At 45.6% G+C, this 22698-nt stretch overlaps 2 protein-coding genes across 6 annotated transcripts in view; one reads left to right on the forward strand and one right to left on the reverse strand.

Annotated features, from left to right (window-relative positions):
• The window catches only part of ABCD1 (ATP binding cassette subfamily D member 1), a 21687-nt gene extending 18315 nt beyond the window's left edge, over positions 1 to 3372 (reverse strand). Inside the window, exon 1 of the mRNA XM_069108463.1 lies at positions 1737 to 3372. Within this exon, the coding sequence (XP_068964564.1) occupies positions 1737 to 2681 (945 nt within the window). The 5' untranslated portion in view covers positions 2682 to 3372. The remainder of the gene's footprint in view (positions 1 to 1736) is intronic.
• A 209-nt stretch (positions 3373 to 3581) lies between these two features.
• BCAP31 (B cell receptor associated protein 31) lies at positions 3582 to 20690 on the forward strand. Of its 5 annotated transcripts, none has more exons than XM_069108475.1 (5): positions 3582 to 3739; positions 4842 to 4989; positions 5633 to 5733; positions 8802 to 8949; positions 20193 to 20690. In XM_069108475.1, exons 2-5 carry the CDS (start codon positions 4898 to 4900, stop codon positions 20233 to 20235), a joined length of 384 nt encoding a protein of 127 aa, XP_068964576.1. In that variant the 5' UTR covers positions 3582 to 3739; positions 4842 to 4897; the 3' UTR covers positions 20236 to 20690. The 5 variants fall into 5 exon arrangements, with proteins under 5 accessions (XP_068964576.1, XP_068964574.1, XP_068964577.1 ...); XM_069108473.1 differs by lacking the exon at positions 20193 to 20690 and adding an exon at positions 10974 to 11626; XM_069108476.1 differs by lacking the exon at positions 20193 to 20690 and adding an exon at positions 10824 to 10863.
• Positions 20691 to 22698: the final 2008 nt, after the last annotated feature.

The following is a 22698-nucleotide window of genomic DNA, read 5'->3' on the forward strand; positions in this document are numbered from 1 at the left end:
GGGGGGGGGGCGGGGGGAAGGGGACAGGAGAGATACCCATTCCGAAGTACCGGGTGAAAGTGAAACAAGGAGGCTGGCGCCTGCGCACTGGAGCCCCCAACCCAAAGAAGGGTAGAGGAGATAGAGAACGTTGGCCCAGAGTAACCTTTCCCAGAGCCCCAGGGTTATGCAGCTAAGGCAGGGGCTGATTCTACCCCGTTAGAACATTCCAGAGGCCCTAGCCACTGGCAGTAAGAATGAGAACAGATCTTATTCCTGATCTTTATGCCGGGGGAAGACTCTGCCAGGCGAAGGCAGGGACTCAGGCTGATCCGGGAGCCAGTCTTCCGGAGAGGACGGTGGGATTTGGCCAGGGCTGAGGAAGGGCGGGCACCCTCCCGTGGTAGAGAAGCATGGGCAGGAAGTGGCCCGAACTGGCCTTGTCTCTTGAGGGGCCCTGATGGGGTGGGGAGAATGAGCTCAAGATAGCCTTCAAGTATCCAATTCCCTAGCAGGAAATAGGTTAAAGCAGAGTGTGGGAGGGGGAAAGGGTACAAGGAGAAAGCTGGCAGCTGAGGCCAAGACAAACAGGAGTTACACAACTTCCCCGTGACCTCTGTCAACTGGTCTGTTATCTCAGCATCCCCTCATTCCCTCCTTTTCAAGGAAGTGAGGAAGAGGGGGAGGGCATCAGGGCCCCATTCTGGCTGAGAAACTTTGCAGGCAAGGAGTCACGGAGGCATTGGATCCCAGGGAGGAAAGAAGGAGGTCAGAAAAGGCCTGGCCCCTAACTCCAAATGGCCAGTCTTCCCTAGTGCCGCTTGTTAACCCCGCTTGGGTCTGAGTCATTCTTTGAACACCCCCGCCTTCCAGAGGCCCATCAGAGGGCTACCTGGGTTTCAACAACAGAGAATAGGGAGGGGTCAGATGATCAAGGATCGAGGTCTCGATTCAACCAGCTCAAGTCACATGGCAAAAGGCAGCTCTCAATTTTCCCCTTTCCCTGGCCCCAAGCTGCCCTCCTCCCTTCAATGGGGACCAACAACATCCCAGATTTCCCAAACTTTGAAAGCCCTGCATTCTGTCATTCTGAGTGCCTCTGACTCTGCATTTCTTCTTCCCCACCTCTTAGCATGAAAGCCAAGAGCTTGGTCCTCAGAGAACACATCCCCAGTCCTTGGCATCTTCCCAGCTCAGTCATTAGGTTAGACAGACCCAGCCCTGGGACCTCCTGGGGCTCTGGGCAAAAGGAAGACTGGGAAGAACCTCAAGGAATAAGGCTAGAGGGGGCCTGGCAGGCTCTTGGGCATGAAGAGAAACAAGCAGAAACTTGAATGGGATGCTCTAGTCTGAAACCGCTAAGATTTTCTGGCAGCCAGTCTCGAGAACAAAATAAACAGAAGTGTAAAAGAAAGCAGCAGTTTGTAACTTAGATGGAGCTGGGAAAGAACCCCTCACCATCAGGAGGTTCCCCTGTGCTACCCTGAGGGTCACTTCCCCTACCCTCACACACACACACACACACACACACACAAGATATACACCTATGTCAATCTTCAACCATGCAGTCTGAACTGTCCCCCTCCCTCCATTAGGTTCCTCCTCCACTACTAACTCCAATACCCCTCCCCCCTTTTCCTTCCTCATTTCTGCCACCAACTCCGGGGACTGCTGAAGCCTTTCCCCGATGTAGGCCCAGTCTCCCCTGTCACCTTCCACCACCCCCTCCAATTCCCTCCAGCCTGCCGGCTCCCCACCTCGTGGCCTCCATAGAAGGCGATCTCCTCTGAGTTGGCCACCACTCTCGAGTGCATGTAACGCAGCTCCCCTTTGCGTCGGGCCTCCTCAGCCACCAGCTCTCCGAACTTGGGGGAGCAGGCCCGGAGCACCTTGGCCGTGAGGAAGACCACCAGGCCGGCGATGGCCGAGGGCCAGGACGTGCTGGCACCCCGGGAGCGGGCCGTGCGCAGCAGGGTGTATGAGGTCACGGCCACATCGAGCAGGGGCTTGGTCAGGTTGGAGTAGAGGTGGGCCACCGAGGCCGCGAACGCCACCACGTCCTCAGTGAGGGACTGGTCAGGGTTGCGCAGGCGGCCGTCCATGTTGCTGACTCGGTAGTAGGTTTGCTGGCTGAAATAGAGGCGGTAAGCGTGCCCCACGAGGCGGCTGCGGAAGGCCAGCGCCAGGCGGCCCTCCAGGTAGCGGATGGCGCTGTTCACGAAGGTGGCGGGCAGCGCGATGAGCAGCCACTGCAGCAGCTGCCAGCTGAAGGCCCGCGGCTGCTTGCGCACGATGCAGCGGGCCAGGCGGCCATCCAGGCGGGCCACGTACACGGACAGGAAGGTGCGGCTGACCAGGGCCGCCGTGTGCAGGCCCAGGAGCGCCGTCTCCCGGCACAGGACCTTGGGGAACAGCAGCCGCAGCAGCCACAAGAGCCGGCGCAAGAACACGCGGTTGGCGCTGGCGCTGGTACTGCTGCTGGCGCCGCTGCCCGCGGCCGCGCCGGCCGAAGAGCCCGAGGCGCTGAGGGCCTCCGCCCCGGCCTCCCCCCGGGCCCGCGGGCCCCGCGGGGGCGGCGTCGCCAGGCACTGGCGGACCAGGGGGTAAAGCTTGTGCGCCCCGTAGGCCGTCAGGGCCAGCACCACCGCGAGGCGCCGCAGGGAGGCCGCCCGGGAGGGCCGCGCCGTCGAGAGCACCTGCATGGCGCCCGCCTGGAAGGGTGGGCACGCGAGCTTCTAGCAGAGGCCGCTGGGAAGGTTGCCCGGGCAACGAGGGCCCTGCGGGCAGGCCCCTTAGGCCGTTTCCTAGGGAACCGGGGGTGCAACAGGGCGTCCACTGAGGTGGTTGCGCTAGCAACCGCCCAGGTACCTCTGCCTCTGGGTCTCCTGTCAATCTGGGTCTGTCTCTCCTCTGGATCCCTCTATGTCTCTGGCTGGCTTCTGTCTGTCACCCCTTTCTGTCTGCACTTTTCCTGTCTTCAGTTAGTCTCTCCTCTCTTTTTCTCTGCTCTCCCCTCTCAGTCTCTATCTCTCTTCACCCTCCTCAGTCAGTCAGTGATCCCTACCCCCCCGACGGCCTCTTGGACCACGTAGGGTCAAGATTTGGGGTGGAGGGGGTCCGGGGAAGGGAGTGCTATCTTCTCTTCCTCCTCCTCTTCAGCCTTCTCCTCCTCCTCCTCCTCCCAGGGCGCGGCCCCTCCCCAGGGCAGCAAACTCGACAGCTCCTCAGCCAGACTGGAGCGACCGTGACTCCGCCACCGGCCCATAATCCCCACCCACCCCTCCCCGGGGGCGAGCGAGATGGGGAGGGGGGAGGAGGAGGAGGAGAAGAGGAGGAGGAGGAGCTGCAGCGGCTTCGGCCGCGGGCTATAGCGACCCCGCCCACCTCACTCCTCTAGCTACTCCCCGCCTTGCCTCCGAAATCATAGAGCACTTGGAGGACTCAGCTGGCTAGAGAAGCCATTTCCCCCCACCCCACCCCCTCGCTTGGCCCCGCCCTCAGAGGTGCCGTCACCGGTAGAGAGCGCCCTCTGGCCCCTTTCCTGGGCACGCGCATGCCCGCTCTCACGCTTTCCTGCCTGCCTTCTGAGGTCGTGGTAGCAGTAGGTGGAAGCGATGCCGTGGTTGGTGGAAGGACGGAGAGAAGGCGGGGCTTGACCATCTGACTTCCTATTTCCGGCCTGTGGACACCAGTCGGAGGGGCGGGATTTGGGTGTGAGAGTTTGGAGTTCGAGCAGTCCAATCCTGCGGCTGTGGTGCAGGTGAGGCGAGGCCGGGTCCGGCCTGACTCGGAGACCAGCCAGGAGTTCTGGGGGGGCGCCATGAAGCAAGGGAGAGGACCCCTGCGAGGCGGCCGCCGCCTTCGAGGCCAGGCAGCCTCGCCTGGGCCCCAGAACCTCCGGCCATGGAGCTGAAGACTGGAGAGCTGGGGGTGGCCAGGGGGACAGGGAGGCGGCCGAGGCCTCATGGGCGGTGGGAGTGGCTGCTGCTAACGGAGTAGGACCCCTTCGGCCCTGCCATCGCCAGCTAACCAGATCTGTGGCAGAGTGCCTGGGAAAAACGGTCAGGAGGTGCATTTAGTGAGGGCGTGAGCGAAGGGTTTCTGCTGCATAGTCAGAGGGCCCTGATCAGGTTCCAGCAGAGGGGTGGAGTAGGGTTACTTGTTTGGAGAGCAGAGGACCTTATTCGGGCCTATCCAGAAGACCTAGCCTCTTCTAGGTTATTCTTTGCAGGGCCTCAAGTCATCTAGTCCAATTCATTCATTTTAGCAGATGTATGCAAAGTGATTTGCAAAACTTTAAATTTCCATGTAAATGCAAGCTGCAATTGTTATCATTATTAATTTATTATTGTAGTGTACAGATGGAGGAAGAAAAGGAAACCCAGAAAGGTTAAATGGCTTAGCCAGAGTCACCTAGGTGCCTGTTCTGGGAATCAAACACAGATCCTCTTTAATGCTTTTCCCACTGGAAGTCAACTAGTTTTGATTTCTCCTGGCATCTCAAGGTTCCACTTGGGTGCCTGGTGTAAGGGACATAGTAGTCCTGTGAATCACCCTGGCAGTTCATGTGTTTGGGGCTTTTAAAGCCCATACTCTCAAGACTTCAGTAAGTTATGTAGTAGATTAATTTATTTACAGGAACCAAGAAGTCCCCTGGTCCTTTGGAAGTTGTTGACAAGTTCCCCCAGCCATGTTAATGTGACTCAGTTCACTTGCTTGTTTCAATTGCTGTTTGAAGAAAGGTAGCATGGTTTTGAAAGCTGAGAAGGATGGATTGAGGAGTGGATCAGCACAGTCTCTTCCAGAGTTTAATCAGCTCCCCACCCCTTTCTCATGGCCTGTGTCTCCTCATATCTTTTCAGACATTTCCAAGGTTGGTCTGTTCTGCCTCCAGGTCAAAACCAGCTAGTGACTAAGGATGAGTCTTCAGTGGACTGCGGTTGCTACCTTCCTCTATGCGGAGGTCTTTGCTGTGCTGCTGCTCTGCATTCCTTTCATTTCTCCCAAAAGGTACAGCCTATGGAGTGATCAGCTTCAGGGCCCAAGGTGCCCCTGCAATGAATTGTGCAATGCTGAGCCCCATGACCTATGTGTATAGGTTTGGTGGCTTATTGATAGGACTTTAGGAGTCAGGCCAGACTGAAGCAAGTAGAAATTGTTGGGAATGGGGTAACTGGCTTCCCTAGTGGAATGATTCTGAACTTTCCTGGGCATCAGTGTTGCTATTCTTCAAAGAGAGGCAGAGCCATTTATATGGGGCTTGAACTGCTTTTTATATTTTTTTTACATGAAATGTTTCACCTACATGAAATACTACCAATTTTTCTTCCCCTCCCCCATACCCCTTTCACCTTTGGGTGTCTGCTATGCAGCCAGGTTCCTAGGATGGAGGTGAATGTGGGAGGATGGGGGTCCTTATGCAACCAACATACAAGATCTCTAAGTTGATTCTTCTTAGTTGTATCTCTTACCTAATACTTCTCTCCAGAATCGTCAGTCTGTTGGAATTAAGCAATGGTCTGTCCAAGTCCACAGACTCCCCAAACTGGAAAGTTGAGAAAGTATCTTTTTGAAGGGTGGGATAGTAAGGTAAAGCTAAACTTTCCTTAGACTAACTGGGACTGAGAGGGACATTCTCTTTCTTTCTCCCTAGATGGCAGAAGATCTTTAAGTCGCGCCTGGTACAACTCGTGGTGAGCTATGGCAATACCTTCTTTGTGGTTCTCATTGTTATCCTGGTGCTGCTTCTCATTGGTGAGTGACAGATGTGGCTGTTGGACAGTATCCCAAATAGGAAGCTCTCGCAAGTCCATCTCTTCCATTTGTCTCGTTTTCACCAGACTCTGTACATATCCTAGGCATATGCCCTTTGATAGCCTTTGTAAACAGCTGTGGCACTATGGATCCTTGTATGCTTTGGATGGTCTCATTAGTACCGGGTTCTAGCCACTGGTCCAACAGATCTGGACCCCAGACTTGGGCAAGCTTCTCCTCATGGTAGCCAGGTTTTAGGTACAGAGGACTGAATGAACTAGACCCATAAAAGTTGCAAAGGTAAACAGAGTCCCATTTTTTTTTTAATGCTTGGAGAGCCTACGTTGGGAGAAAGGCAAAAAAAAGTGAATTCCTAGCAAAGAACTGAGAAAAGAAATTAATGAGAGTAGAAAAAGCACTGGACTTGGGAGCTGGTGTTGCAGCTGGTACTAGAACCTAGATCCCTTAACCCACTTTGGGACTTGGAGCAAATCACAACCCATCTTGGGGTGAAGAAAATGCCTCTGCGCTAAAAGAGCTTTAATGGCTTCTCTTAACTGGTGTCATGTTTCCCCATTAAGCCTGTAACAGTATTATGGCCCTCTCCTACTCGTCTTCCTAGGTCTTGGCAGCTTAATTCATAAGACTCAAGGGGATGTGTCCAGGCAAGGCTGCATTTTAGCAAGATGGGTGTGACACCTCAGTTTTCAATGTGCAATGCCAGCCGCTTGCACACCATACCCATGTCTATATATGACACATTCACCTAGAAAAATTCTGGAAGGTAACTGCTTTTAAGCCAGGTGCTCTCTCTCTGGCTTTGAGCCAGATAGTGGCAAAAGATTATCTCTGTGTTGTCCTTGGGCCATTTGGAGAGGAGGGTGGGGTGGCTTCAGGGACTCTTTACTCAATTCAGGGCTCCATCTCAATCCAGATGCCACATGTGCTCCTACTTTCTTGCCTTCGTGTGTTTTGGTTAATGCAGTGACCTGGAAATTCAAAACCACAAGAACTAGGCATAGGACACGGTCTCCCTTCTAGGGATTATTGGGGGGTTGGCAGTGCTTGGATTATTGATTTTCGACTCTACTTCTATGATCCCACTATGGTTGGATAGCTACAGACAGTTTACTCAGCCATCTTGGGTCTTTCTCATTTCTCTCCTCCTTGGCATTCCTTAGTAATGACAGTTGAATCCTAAGCTATTTTTGGTCATACAGAAAAGTGCTAGAGGAGAGAGAGAGAGAGAGAGAGAGAGAGTGAGTGTGTGTGTGTGTGTGTGTGTGTGTGTGTTTGTAAAGAGAACATCCTCTTGCAAATTCATCTATAAATGAGCTGGAGAAGGAAGTGGCAAACCACTCCAGTGTCTTTGCTAAGAAAACCCCAAATGGGGTCACAAAGATTAGGATATGACTGAAATGACTGAACAACAACAACAAAATACAACTGTTTATTAATATATCTAATAATTGATGTGAGGCAGGTTCACTCTGGGAGTACTACCTGTCTCAACAGGGACTGCTGGATGAGAGCCCTTCTCTCCGCCTATGGAGTCAGTCAAGGCTGGGTGAGAGAGCAAGGTGTACAGGGGAGCCATTTATTAACAAATTACTTTGTCATTCCACCCTGTTGTTGCTTCTTAGCAAATTTAATTGGACCCCTTAGGCAAGGGGAAGTAGTGGTAGGGAAAGATTAGAGAAAAGTAAGACCATCTGGTAGGACTATTTGGACTTCATTTGGGGGCTCTCATCATATAACTTAGGCATTACATTGGGTTTCTACAAAGTTACTCTGTGGAGATTGAGATAGGGATACCCAAGTCTGGGGACTATGTGATGAAGGGCAGTTAAGCTCTCTAGATGCATTATGGAAGATTTAATTGTTCAGTGAGGCTGTTACTGTGCCAGGCACTGCTGGGTTTGTTAGGTATGGCCCTACTATCAGCTTACTAATTAGTCAGAAGAGATTTGGGCAGCTGAAAGACATTATGGATAGAGGGCTGGTCTTGGGGTCCAGAAGATCTGAGTTTAAGGCCTGCTTTTGCCCTATAGGTAGATCTTAACCTAGTCACTCAGCTCTTAATGCCCCCAGGGCAATTCTCTAAGATCTAGAGCAAAGGAAAAAATGAAAATTGTATACATTCTGCAACATGAATCAAAGCTACACAAATGAAAAGTAGGTCAGTTTGGGTTGATTGATGAAAGTCCTCCAGAGGGAGAGAATTTTTTCCATTTCATTCCAATTTATTGCATTATTTATTGACTTTTTTTAAACAACATATTTTTGAGAGATGACGTCCATTTTTAAAATAATGTTTTCAATTATTTTTTAGCATTCATTTTTAAAATTTTTGAGTTCCATGTTTTCGATCCTTCCTGCCTCTCCCTCACCCATTGAGGAGGAAAGCAGTGTGATTTCAATTATACATATGAAGGCATTCAAAACATTTCCATATTGTAAAAAACAAAAAAAAAGAAGAAAGTGAAAAAAGTTTGCTTCAATCTGTACCTAGAGTTCATCAGTTCTCTCCCAGAAGGGAGATAGTATTTTTCAACACAGGTCCTTTGGTCTCTCATTTTTGAAGTAGTACTCTAGTGAGGTCCTCCTTCATCCTTAGGCAGAAATCTTTTTTTGGTTTGTTTTGTTTGTTTTTTACTTTTTGGAGAGGGGAAGGCAGGACAATTGGTGACTTGCCCAACATCACATGGCTAGTAAGTGTTAAGTCCCATCTTCTCTTGTGACCAACCCGCTGCCACTTCCCCAGAGATGCGGTTTGAAAAACATGAATGACTTAGTTTAAGGCTGGGCTTTCCCTGGTCAGATATGGGAGGAAGATTCACAATTTCCCAAGTCTTTCACTTAGGGGGATTGGGAGGATATGTTTCTGTGCTGGCTTTCCAGAAGATCTGTATCAAAGAAAGGCTCACTAAGATGACTTTTGATGAGAAGACAGTGGAACTTCAGTGAACTGGGCCCAGCAAACCAGCGTCATGGCCTAACACTGCAGCCTTGACTCACTGCGCTGTGGTTGAGCCCCTTCCTGTGTTTCCTTTCGTGCTCCCCAACAGATGCTGTGCGGGAGATCAGGAAGTATGATGATGTGACAGAGAAGGTGAACCTGCAGAATAACCCTGGGGCCATGGAACACTTCCACATGAAGTTGTTCCGAGCCCAGAGGAACCTCCACATCGCTGGCTTCTCTCTGCTGCTGTCTTTGTGAGTCCCCATTACTTAGGAGGGTTGGGGCGAGGAGGGAGGCCTGGAGCAGCTTTTGGGATAGTATTCCCCTCTGTATCACTGAGGGTGGCGGGTTAGGGGGAAAGAAGCCAGGAGACCTGGTCTCTGGCCTTAAACTGAGACTGTTTCTGGGGCGGCAGGTCCAATCCCTTGGGTCCTTTTCCTCTAGGAGACCAGACCAGGTCCTGTTGCTTAGTATATAATGGTTCTAAGGGTGTGATTCCCTGTTTCTCTCAAGGAGAGGGAGTGCTCTGGACCCAGCTGTAAGGTCCTAGTACTGCTCCAAATATACTGAGTCTAATCTGACTGCAGGAAGGAATAGAGGGAATTCCTGCCCTGAGGAAGTTCCCAAATTGACTAGAACATGAATAGAAACATAAGGATAAGTACCTATAATTCTTGTAAGCAGCTGTGTAAACATCTCTGTTGGGGTGGCCTCAGTGGAAAGCCTGGAGCTGGGAAGTGGGAAGAAGAAAGGGCTGTGAAAGTGTTACCTTCTGTAGCAGCAAGCACCCCAAGCGCGTCCTCAGGGTTTGCTGCCCATACAGGTTCTTGGATCTGCTTTGTTAAAGGAAAGCAACTCAAAATGGGTTAACAAGCTTACTTTAATCAGTTAGACATATATAGTTTACCTTGTTCAGGGGAAAAAGGTCAGCACCCCGAACTTCAAAGCATACAGGCAGAATTATCAAGACAGAAACAGATCAAGTAGACAGCTTTCCAAACTGTCCAGCCATTACATCCATACCCAGTCAACATCTGGGTTTTTCAAAGCCGGGGGACTCTCAACAACGGCTTCCCAGAATTCAGATCAAATCACAGAACACTTCTCAAAGTGAGCCCCAAAACAAAGCTACACATCAGGGCTTATATAGCCTTCTCCTGGCTCAGAGAATGTAACAACCTTATTGACTCACTGGCCAATCAAGAAGTATCTACTGAAAAACAAGCCTCCCACCCCCATGTTTCAGGTGCACTTTAGCCTAGGGGCAGGGAAGATCTTCCAAATTTGCATTCCCATTACACCTTCCCAAGGTAGATACTGTACCCCTATCCTATGGGAAGAGTGCTGGGGCCTTAGAACAAACACCATGTGGCATTCATGGCATGCTGGCCAGTTGGCTCTGCCACTAAAATGTTTGGTCACTGGGATCCAGCAACAAATAAGAGGTGACTGCTTCTTGGTCTGGCCAGTGATACTTCTTTGAGGATTCAGACCCAGTGTTGGCAACTGGTGGGCCATCATACCCGGACAGGTTGGCACAAAAATCAGAAAGAGTGGTTCAATCTAGCTTAATTAGCAGAGGTCTCTGCCTCAGCACCTGTAGCAAGCAGTTGTTTGCTGTGGGGGTTTTCAGGGTGATCTCCTAAGGACTCTGTACACACTAGAAAGTACTAATTCTAATGTAAAAATATGAGTAAGTATGGCAGCCAAGGCAACTCTTTCAGTAATTAACAGGGATTGTGAGATTGTTTATTTAAGCCTTCTCCACACAGCTCCCAAAGCTCTGAAGCAGCTCTGTGCCCATTGCTTTTGGGGCAGCATACAAACTCCTCTCTTGGGCATGTAAAAGCCTTACTCCATAGGGCCTCTGGCCTGTCCTTCGTGTGTTCTACAGTCTAGCCAGATTAGCCCATCTCCCATCCCCTCGCCTTTGCTTAGACTGGCACACTTGCCTGAAATATACTTCCTCTTCACCTCTGACTTATCAGATCCCTAATGTCTTCATTCATGTTCTACATTCTAGAAATCATTTTTTTTCCTTGCATATATTTTGATGGTTTTCTGTTTATGTATTGTCTTCCCTCCCCAGTAGCTCCTTGAGGTTTTGTTTTTGTCTTTGAATCTCCAGTGCCTTCCATGTAGTAGGCATTTGACATGCTAATTGACTGCATAGATAGGATGAAGAGATCATCTAGCAACAAGGTGTGAGGTGGAAAGAAGGATGAACTGGGGGATGTGAAGAAATAAACTCCTGAAACTAGGGATGTTTTTCCCCTAGAGCTTGGATCTGGACCCTCTCAGGCAAAAGAAGTAGTGCTCCCTGGCATAAGGGAGCAGCTTCACAGGCACTACCAAGTGGGAGGAGTCCCATCACTGACACCAGCTAGGAGATCTGTCCCTGTGACCCCCCTGCACGGTGACTGTGTGGGCCTGATATGGCCAGTAGGAAATCAGACTCTCATCTTCGTAAATGTACCCAAGATGTGACAGAGAGCCTACAGAGATTTAGCCCACTTGCTGGCCTATTCCCCATTTCCAGTGATTTCTGAGGGAATAATCCAGCCAAAAGAAGCCTGTAAGGGTCTCCAAGAATGAAGAGCTTGTGGGCAGCTAACCAAAGGACTTTGGGGGTTAGAGGAGGCTGGAGGCACACAGGCCTAAGTGAGGCTTTCATCTCATTTCTTTTGAAAGTGCTGGCTCTGTAAGCAAGAGGATAAGGAAAATAAATGACTAGATATTTAGATGCTGTCAGTAGCATTTATTATTCAAAACCATGGTTTAAGCCAAGTAATAGAATATAGCCTTTTATCTAGGGATGGAATGTTTTTCACATGGACTGGGCAGACTTCTTTGGCTGGAAACTTTCTGATTTGATCAAGATTATTCACATCTAGGTTTTTTTTTTCCCTCCCCTTCTTTTTTTAGTGTAAATGATAAATGTAGATGTTAGGAAGACTCTGCCTATCATAGAGCAGAGAAATGCCGGGTAATTCCCAGAAGAGCAGAACTGGGGGGTCAGGACTGACACACATATCTGAATCATTGTTTGGGGGAACAAAGTGAGCTTGGTCTTTGGACAAGATGACAGATAACAAACCTTTGTGTTTCTGAGACCTGCAACTGGAAGCAGCAAGGAAGGGGTGGTAGAAATCTTGGTAGATTTCCACATAGCTGTATAACTTGGCAAATGTGAAAGAGTTTAGGGGAGCAGGATATTGTATAGAGCAGCATCTTAGAAAGGAAAAAAGGAGAGACAAAATGTTGGCAGGATATTAAAGTCAATAAACATTTATTAAGTGCCTACTATGTGCCAGGTACTATGCTGGGGGGGGAGGGTGAGGGCAGACCAAGACCGGCAGCCAGTCACAAAAGTAGGCAGAAGATACTCCCTTCACTCCAGAAGCTTATAATCTAATGTGATATAGCTGTTTGCAAACATCTGAAGGGCTGTCCTATTAGAGCTCTGGATTTAAAAGACCTAGGTTCAAATCTTGTCTGATAATTTGACAACTTCTATAAGCATGGCCAAGCCACTTCCTTAAGTCTCAAGATCTTAATATGTAAAATGGGACTAATGATACCTGTAGAAAAATAGGTTATTTTTCAAAGGTCAGATCTGTGCTGGAGTAGGTAGAAGTCATGGGGAGATGGATTTCAGTTTGAAACTTCCTTTCTGTTGCTTAAAAAAAACAGAATTGAAATGAGTTGCGAGGTAACAAGTTTGCCATGACTACAGAAGTTAGAGTGGCAGCTCTTTGGTTACCACTTGAGTTAAGGGATTGAGTGACCTTGAAGGACCTTGGCAGCCCTACAGTTCTGGAGTGCAGAAGGTAGGAGATCACTGGGAGTGGACCCTTCCTACACAACGTGTGGATCTACTGAGTTAAGAACAAAAGGTGTAGTAAGAGCCTGGCTTCAGGGTCTTCCCAGGTTGAGTAAGCAGACCTGTACTTGCTGATAGGAATTCCTATTCCCATACCTATCCCAGAATTCCAAGTACCAGAAGGGATTTTTCTCCCCATATCTTCTTCCTTGTGTTTTGAAGAAATGAGACTCAGAGAGGTCCAATAACTTTGTACCTCTAGGGTAGAGTTAGAGAACCCAGGAGTTGGGAATCTTGCCCTAATAACCCCTAAGGGAGGAACCAAGTCATTTCTCCAGGAAGTCTTGGATAAACTTTAGCTGGAAATGAGGAGTCTTATGTTTCCAGCCACCTGGGTAAGAAATAGTCTCATAGATCCTGATGTACAATATGTGGTCTTTGCCCCCAGTTAGTTTAAAAATAATAGATCACACTTATATAATGCTTTCCTTAGAGTGGGGAAAGCAGTGCAAATTGTCCCCATTTTACAGATGGAGAAAGTGGTAGAGAAGGGTAAGTGATTTCTTCAAATCCTGACTTTTGCCATTTACAGGCTTCATGTCACCTCCAAAGCTCGGGCTTTGGGACTCTAAATCCAAATTCATTGTTCTTTTTAGCACACGTATGGGCAGTGGAAGAAATGTGAGGTTCTGACTGGCAGGGGAGAAGAATCAGAACTAAGGCTCCTTTGGCCTGAGTACAGATTGCCAACCCTGCAGCTATTTCTTTCCCCACCCCTTGCCCAGCCACTCTGGCTTCTGTTGCACTCATCATGCCACTCAGTTAGCACTATTTGCCACTCATTTGGCACTATGTGTAAAATCCTGGAGTCAGAAGAGGCCTTAGAGATCCTCTACTGTGACCTACTCCACAGGGGAATCCTCGGCAGCATCCCGACAGGTGGTCATTTCGCCTCTGCATTAACACTTCTGACGGCAAGTGTACAGCGATGTCAGTGTGAAAGTAGCTTTCCAGATTTGCTGGATGTAAATTAAATAAGCAGATCATCTCAGCAGTGTTGATGCTGAGTTTCACAGCCCAGGGCCTTCGGGGGTGCCACAGGAGAATGACCATGTTGTATTAAAAAATTCTTCACAACCTTATCTTGGACTCTTCTCCTTGAGTGCTACAAGCTCTAGTCAAATTGTATGCTTTCCCCATTGCAGTGTATTTCCTGGGATGGTCTCATCCTGAGTCACTGGGCCCATGGTCATCCTTCAGGCTTCAGCTCAGCTCTTCTGGGAAGCCTTTTCTGATCACCACAGCCATGAAAGAAACTCATCCTTTTCCGTCTTGGCCCCAAAGATCTAATGTGAAATTTTACTGTCTACCTACGCTTTGGCATTCTGCAACAGATTTCAAGACTTAAGTCCTCGGTCTAGTAATACTGTTGCAAAAAGAAATGGTTAGTTTGACCTTCCTAAATTCTGCCAGTTCCTTGTGATCAGCAGTGTATTTTTCCAAATGTCCAAATACCACATCCATTTAATTATACTAGAAGAAACCCAAATTAAACACAACTGTTGTTAGTTTCCAAAATTCACCTGTCTCCCCCCCACCATATGATCATTTTCTGTCACCTCTCCAGTCCTATGTGGCAGCAGAGATCTCACCAATGTTTTCAATTTATGAAGAGGCTTGCCAGTATATTTCAAGGTATTGTTGTCTAGTTCCCAACTTGTGCACCCCCAGCATCACTTTTCTGCTAAGAAACTATAGGAGTACAAACCATGATTGGAGTGGAATATCTATTGAGAACCTTTTAGAGTAACTATGGACTTTCAGCTCCTAGTAAACTGGATTTTAAATTGGCAGCACTTTATGGGCACTTGGATCTAAGTTAGGCTTATCACGATCAAGAAAAATATCAGACTGGGGTAGATGTCAGTGTACCAGTTTCACAGAGCCCACTGCCTTTCATTGTCTTTGGGAGTACCTACTTTTGAATTGCTTTACCTTTGTTGCCCAGGTTTGTGATTTTTCCACTGTTTACCTTCACTCAATGCAAACTAGCTTTCATAGTTGTGCTGACTTTCTGACTAATCTAGAGAACAATCTAGAAATGGCTCAGATGTGTTTCCCTAACTGGACTAAAAATAGTGATGTCATCTCTTGGTGAAGCTGCCAAGGCCTCTTAGTATATATGGGATAGTTTTGTTTGCTCTGATACACGTAGAATCTTAATGTTCTACCTGACTCGGAGAAGAGAACTGCTTAAGGCCAAGTACTTTCACTTGGCAAAGTTATTCCCAATTCTAGGGTCTTAATCACCTCAGTTATGTGACAACATTCACTCAAAATGGAGGCTCCTGACTGGGGGAGTGCTCCTTCATATCTGTCTTGTAGGTGGGCATTACCTCTGTTGACAAATTTCAATCCTGTGTCACAGTAGACAGTCTTCATGAGTTGTGGCCAACCTTCTCTAGTCAGAGCTGAGCCTTAATAAATTTAGCTAAACCTGGTGCTCAAATGACTGTCTTCCCTTTGGTGATATAGATGGCTTTGACATAGTTTGAACAGATTTTCTGTCCCTCAGACCTTAAAAAGGTTTATCTTTCTAAGTATGGACTGCCATCAAGTCCCCGGTGGGGCTTGGTTTCCTGTCTTCTTCCTTCTCATTTTGCTGTCTTTTCTATTGAAGACTTCCTTCCGACACCCCTCCCAAGTGCTAAGATGGGACTCAGTCTTCCGCCATCCACATTTCCCAATTTCTCACTGAGGCTCATTTATAGTCTGGGTTAGCTTGGCCTATACATCAGTCAGTAGTAGTTGATGCTTTCTTTATCATTCTTTTTCCCACCCCTTGGTTTGGCACTTTAGATGCTCAGCTTAAAAGTTCCTGCCTTATAAACTTGACTAGAATACTTGCTGGGTCACTTCTAGCTTCCCCATACTTTTACCTACCTTTTCTCAAAGTTCTCACTGTGCCTTGGATTCAAGGTTGTCTGGGATCTGTTCAGGTTGTATACTTTTACAAGTTCTTTTCTCAGGGCTTCAGTGCTACGGTTTCACCAGTGGGACTCCTACTTCCTTTCTCAGAATTTTTACCTCCATTGTTGTTCAGTCATTCATTTGTGTCTTACTCTTTGTGACCCCATGGACCACAGTATGCCAATACCGGCCATGGACTTTTCTTGGCAAAGATAACGCTATAGTTTGTCTTTTCCTTTTCCTTTTCCAGTGGATTAAGGCAAAGAGAGGTTAAGTGATTTGCACAAGGTCTCACAACTATTGTCTGGGGCCAGATTTGAATTCTTGTCTTCCCAGGCCCAGTACTCTATCCATTGAGCCATCTAACTGCCTTTTGCCTCCAATACCCTCCCCTGACCCCACCCAATCCCCAAACACTATAAATAGTGGCTAGATCTTTGTAAACCTTTCCCCCAGCTTTTGAAATCCAACAGTCCATTTGATACTCCCCAGTGCTATGCAAGTTTCTCTGCTAGAGGATTCCTGACAATCACTAATTGCCAGATTTTCTGGAAAAGAAGAGGGTACAGTGTATCAATAGCTATTAAGTCCAGATTTTTGTTAAAGATATCTGTCTATGCTATCTACCTAGAATCATCTGATTGCCAAGTCTTCTGCTTTTATTGACAGTGGTGAATGACTGACCCTTCTTATTATATGGAATTTTCTATGGAATTATTCCTGGCTAAATCCAAATCTCAGACTTTTTAAAAATGGATTTTTGTTCTCTTTTGTTTTCATACCATCCACATTTCTCCATATGTGTCCTTTCTTCCAAAGAATCATCCCTTATAAAAAGAACAAAAAAGAGAGGGGAAAACCACTTTAGCAAAACTAACCAACACAGGAAAAGTATGTTATGTGCAGTGTTCCATAACCCTTCCTCTTCCTGTGCAAAGGGGACCCCAAAGAGGAGGGGGTAGGTATCTTTTGTCTTTTCTTTGGAGTCAGATTAGGTCAGTTTAGTTTCCCAGCCTTAAACTTTTTGATTGTTATGTTCTTCCTATTTACATTGTAGTCAATGTATGTATTTCTTTCCTGGTTCTGCTTACTTCACTTTATATCAGTTTGTATAAGTGTTCTATGCCCTGTATTAACTAGTATAAACCTTTAAAGGTCAAGTGAGAGATTTGGTTCTTTTCTGGAAGGTGGTCTTGGATTTTTGCCTGGCTCCCTTAATTGCGTGTTTTCAAAACCCCATGGACTCTTCTTCCCTTGGAACTTCTGGCGACTTTATTGTCTACCCACATGAATCTAAAAAGACATGGCGCCAAAAGCCATTCCCTCATAGATCAAGGGATCAAAGGATATGAGCAAAGTGTTCTCAAAAGAACCGCACACTATTAACGATCATGTAAAAGAATGCATCAGATCACTAATAATAAGAGAACTGTACATCAACACAACTCCGAAGTTTCAACTCACACTCAGCAAATTGGTAAAGATGACAAAAGATGGCAACAGTCAATGCTGGAGGGTATGTGGAAAAGATGGGCGCACCAATATGTTATTGGTGGAACTTGAATTAGTACAGCCATTTTGGAAAGCAACTTAGAATTATGCCAAAAAAGTGATAAAAGTATATCCATGCTCTTTGACCCAGACACTCCACTACTAGGCTTACACTCCAAACAGGTCATTGCTAAGAAGAAAGGTCCCATATACACTGAAACATTTATAGCATTTTTTTGTGGTAGCAAAGAATTGGAGAAAAAGTGGAAAACCATCCTGGGGAAACAGCTAAACAAACTGGTACATGAATATAATGGAATATTACTGTGCTGTAAGAAATGAAGAATATGATGACCAGAGAAGCATGGAAAGACTCACATGAAAAACGGATGCAGAATGAAATACTCAGAGCCAAGAAAACAACATATACAATGACTACAACAAAGTAAATGGAAAGAACAACTACCACAAAACAATCAGCAGTGAATGCTGCAAAATTACAAAGAACAAGCATGCCCCTACAGAAGAGATATGAGACTCACCTGTGTTTCTAAATACAGCATGTATTTTTAGACTTTTTTGATGTCCTTTGATCTCCTCTTTCTTTAAAAATATTTGTTACATGGAATGGCTCTCTGAGAGGGGAAGGGATACCAGGGGAAATTTTTTTGGTATAAAAACAACCCGAGATAATAGTAAAATCAATTTTTTAAAAAGGCATGGGGTGTTTAGAACCTCTAGATGTCCAGAAAACTCATGACAGGGATTTTTTAGGTCTACTTTCCTCTGCTCACACTGGCTGATCACATTACGGATTCTTCCATGGCCTTACCTGTTTGACAGTTTCTGGGCAAGCAGCATAATCTCTTGAAGGAATGAGTTTCCTTGGTCAAGGTTAACTCTTTATGTCACTTCCTGTCTTAGTGGGGTGAAGGGAAGGGGCAGGTGGGTTCTTCTGGAGACTTTTTTTACATTTTTTCATACTAACCAGCCTTAAACCACATAATATATTCTGTTTAAAATGTTCTCTTTATGCTCCCCACCCCCCTTTTTCCTATTGACCCCTTCCCTTGTAACAGATAAATATAATCAAACTAAACAAATCAATACATTGGCTAGGCCTGAACAGCCAGGTCTCTCTGTGAGAGGTAGGAGGAACACCATAAATTTTTGAAAGTCATCATTGGTCACTGCATTGATCAGAGTTGGGAAAGGCTTTACCTTTTTTCCCTTTAAATAATTTGCTCTTATGTAAATCTTCTGCTTATTCTACTCTGCATTAGCTTATTAGAGTCTCCCCAAGTTTCTCTGAATTGCTCATATTCATTTCTTAGCGCATGATATTTTCTTACATTCATATCACAATTTGTTTAGCCATTTACCAGTTCTTTGTTATTATCCAAAGTGCTGCTGTAAATACTTTTGTGTATTTATGGGACCTTTCCCTCTGTCTTTGACCTCCTAGGGGAATATTCCTAGTAATACTATTGCTGTGTCAAAGGGTGTGTGATGGCTTTTGTAGTATAATTTCAATTTATTTTCTAGAATTGTTAGACCAATTCAAGTTTTATAAACCACCAGCAAATCAGTGTTTGTCTTCCCCATAGCTCCCCCAACATTTTGCCATTTTTGTCTTTTGTCTTCTTTGACACTTTTGCATGTGAGTTAAAAGTTGTTTTAATTTATATAGGGTTTTAGAAGTCAGTGCAGTTTCTTTCTTATCTTCAAACTACATTGACTTTTGTAATACTCTCCATAAATTAAAACAACTCTTTAATTCACATCTAAGAGTGCCAAAGAAGACAGAAGATAAAAAGCTTTAAGCTTTCTTTACTTAAAACTCTGCTAGGATGTTGGGACACCTTGTATTTCTCTTACTAGTACTTTGAAACATTTTTTTCATATGGCTGTTGATAGCTTGGATCTTTTCCAATTCAAGAATTGCCTATTTGTGACCTTTGACCACTTTTGGAATGGCTCTTGCTCTTAATATCTCAGTTCCCTCTATCTTGAATATCAGACCTTTGTCAGAGAGATTGGCTGCAAAGATTTTTCCTAGCTAGCTGCTTCTACCTTCATTGGTTTTGTTTGTGCAAAAAGGTCTTCATTTTTATGTAATGGATACTAGTCATTTTCTTGTCTATGAATACCTCTGTCCTTTGCTTAAATCCTCCCCCTGGCCTTAGTTGTGCATGGTACCTCCTTTTATCCTCTTCTTTAAAAGATAAAAAGAAAAAGGTTTTTATTAATGTCTTTTGTTTTTACAGCACCTACATTTCCCCCTGTATCTCTTCCCCTTTAGCCATACCTATCAAGTACCTCTGATAAGGCCTTGGTATCCAAGATATATAGACCAACAGAAATGTATCAACCAAAAGCCAATTGTTAATGATCAAAGGGTATGTTCTTAGGTCTCAGAAGAATTGCAAACTATTAACAGCCATGTGAAAGAATTCACCAAATCATTAAAAATTAGAGAAATACAAATCAAAATAACCCTGAGGTTTTACCTCACACTCCAGAAATTGACAAAGATAAAAGATGGGAATAATCAATGTTGGTGGAGGGGTATGGAAAGACATACCATTGTAGGTAGAACTGTGAAATATAACAACAAATTTAAAGGAGGGAAAAACCAATCAATACATTGAAAAAAATCTGGTATATACAATATTCCAAAGCTTTGAACACCTAACACACTCCTTCCCCCTCCCTCCTTCCAGAAAAGGAGCAGGCAGAGGTCACATCTCTTCTTTGGGACCAAGATCTTTTTGCAACATTCATCTTCAGTTCTTTTGTGGTTCTTTCTATTTACTTTGATATAATAGTTAATATCTGCTGACTTCACTTTGCATCAGTTTCTGTAAGTCTTTTCTTGCTTCTCTGTATCATGGTCATCATAGTAATATTTCATTAACATTTCTGTACCACAACAGTTTGTTTATCCATTCCCCAATTGATGAGCATCAACTTTATTTCCCCTTTGCTGCCTCAAAAAGTGCTGTTTTAAATATATTTATCATACATATATATGGATTGGGGGGGGGTTGGGTTTGGGATTTTTTTACTTTTTTTGGTCAGTGATCTAGTTGGTGGAGTCTCTGGGTCAAAGGGTGTGAACAGACTTTTGCATTTTATTTGCTTTCCAAAATGGTTGTACTCCAGATTTGTCGCTCTACCAACAGTGTACTTAACTTTCTCCTTCCCCTCCAGCATTGACTGTTGCCATCTTTTGTCATCTTTGCCAATGTGCTGAGTGCGAGGTGCAACTTGGGAGTTCTCTTATTCGTGATGCGGGACATGCTTTTTGAGAGAACACTTTGTCTATATCCTTTTGGGGCAGTGGTTTTTGATCTCACGGATACTTTATATGGACATTACCATTACCTTTATCTGAGAAATTTTATACCAAGATTTTATTTCCCATTCTCCCACTTCTTAGCCTAGATACATTAATTTTATTTGTTTGGAAGCTTTTTGGTTTCATGTAATCAAAATGATCCATTTTATCTTTTATAATTTCCTCTGTCCCTTGTTTTGATGGAGAACATACCAGCTACTCTGAAAGCCATATATCCTCTGCTTCTCATTTTTTATGGGTTTAAAAAAATGTTTAGCTCATGGATCCATTTGTAATTTATAGTTGTATATGGAGTAAAACGGTGATTTGAATTAAATTACTATTAAACCAATATGCAATTTCCCCAGCAATTTTTGTCAAATTGGGAATCTTTACTTTCCTGGAGAACTCCCTGTGCTACACCCTTGGACTAGTTTAATACTACTAAAGTTTTTCATTTCTTTGAAAATGAATCTATGGTGGTACCTAGTCTCTGCCTTCAAGGAACTTATGTTCTGTTGGATATAATCCTCTGCTCTAGCTTTAGGTTTCTCTCCAATGTGCTGAGTACTCCCAGTAGCTTTGGATCCCATCATTTCTCCTAAGTTTTTAGAACACATCCTTTCTACCAGTATATTCCCTAGTTCTTAGAATCCTAGAACAGGAATCATGGTGCCAAGTTACTTATCCCAGTCTCTAGGGATGGACAGTCTATTCACTTCCTTGTCACCACCCTGAAATAGCTTCCTTAGTGCTCAAATGCAGACCTGCAACCTAAAAATAGACCAAAATATTAAAAATTTTTAAAAGCATACCTTTAGGGGTGGCTAGGTGGTGAGCAGCCGGCTCTCGTTCGGCCTCAGATACTTAACACCCACACAAAAAAAAAACTGGCCATGTAACCCTCGGCAAGTACTTAACCCCAATTGCTTAAAAAAAAAAAAGCACACCTTTATTAAGTCCCTTTTGTCTATATAACTGGGCTAGGTACTGGAGGATATCAAAGTGACTAGATGTCCTTGGCAAGCAGCTCACAGTCTATTAAGAGCGTAAGAAGTATGTAAATTACTGTTGAAATGCAAATTATAATGTGATCTATTCACAGGCCTATCTAATGTGATCTGTCAGGCCTATAGGAGGCCTGATAAAGGAGAGTTAGAGGTGCTGGCCCTAGGTGAGCGATTGGAGGCAAAAAGGGCGAGGTCCCCTGCTGGGGCCAGGTGAATACCTCGGCTGTCCAGTAGGTGGCACTCTAGTAACAAGTTTTGTCTGGATAGTGAAGACCGGTTATTGGAGGTTAGAAAGCCAAGTATTTTCTCCCCCAACAAGGAAAAACCAGGTGCTTGAGTGGAAATGAGGGGAGCTTTGATTAGGAAGGAAGCCAGGCACGGGCCCTGTATTTGGAAAGCACAGATTTCAAAGGTGTAAAAGCCAGGTAGGATCCTGTAGCCTAAAATTCCATTGAAGAATTAGGCCAGGAGGGGCTCTCACGTGAAGGAAAAGTGATCTCTCTGAAGAGATCTATGTGGATGCACAGGGAAATCGCCCAACTTAGATTTTTAAAAGGCACATACAGAAGGTGGCAGCAGGAGCAGGCAACTGAGGAGGAATGCTAGTATGGCATAGTCTGATGAGAATAGGGTTGAGAGTATGAGCTAAAGTTCAGTTCATTTGAAAGGACTGGGGGTGGGGCTTGATTTTTAAGGCCATAGGGAAAAGAATAAGTTTCTTACAAAATGAAAGGCTTATACTAGGATCAGGAGTTCTTAACCTGGGGTCTGAATTTTTAAAAACATTTTCAAAACTATATCTCAATATATTTGTTTTCCTTTGTAGTCCTATGTGTCTTATAATGTGTCGCTGAGAAGGGGTCTCTAGGCTTCACCAGCCTGGGCAAGGGACCCTTGACCCAAGAAAGGTTAGGAAGCCCCTGGATCAGATGATCTTTGGGGTCCTTCTAGCCCCTGCTGTGATTCTGGTGGCTTAGATCCAGCCCAGAGGCAGGGGAGTGGTGCCTTGGTCACACCATGGGGGGGTTGGGGGGTAGTATTGTGTTCAGTTTGGGATCTACATGATAGAAGGATGTTTGTGAAGCTGGAACTTGTCTAAAGGAGCATAAGCTTCCTTAAGTCTACTCTTCTTCACCCTCATTTCCTTCAATCTCACCTGGCATGAACTAGAGGCCCTTACCATCCTGGTTCTCCTTTAGACAAGTTCCAGCTTCACCAGCATCCTCTGTGAGAGACCTTCAAATACATATTGCCAGTTGTCATGGAAGAGGGATTAACCTTCCACTTCTTGACTTCAGAGGGCAGAGCTTAGATCACTGGATGAAAACTTCAAAGAGGCAAATTCAGACTCATTTGAGCTGCCCCCCCC

The sequence above is a fragment of the Petaurus breviceps genome, unplaced genomic scaffold (genome assembly GCF_028583685.1).
Source record: "Petaurus breviceps papuanus isolate PSGF00001 unplaced genomic scaffold, PetGlider_PUasm1.0 90386, whole genome shotgun sequence".
NCBI classification, from domain to species: Eukaryota; Metazoa; Chordata; class Mammalia; order Diprotodontia; family Petauridae; genus Petaurus; species Petaurus breviceps.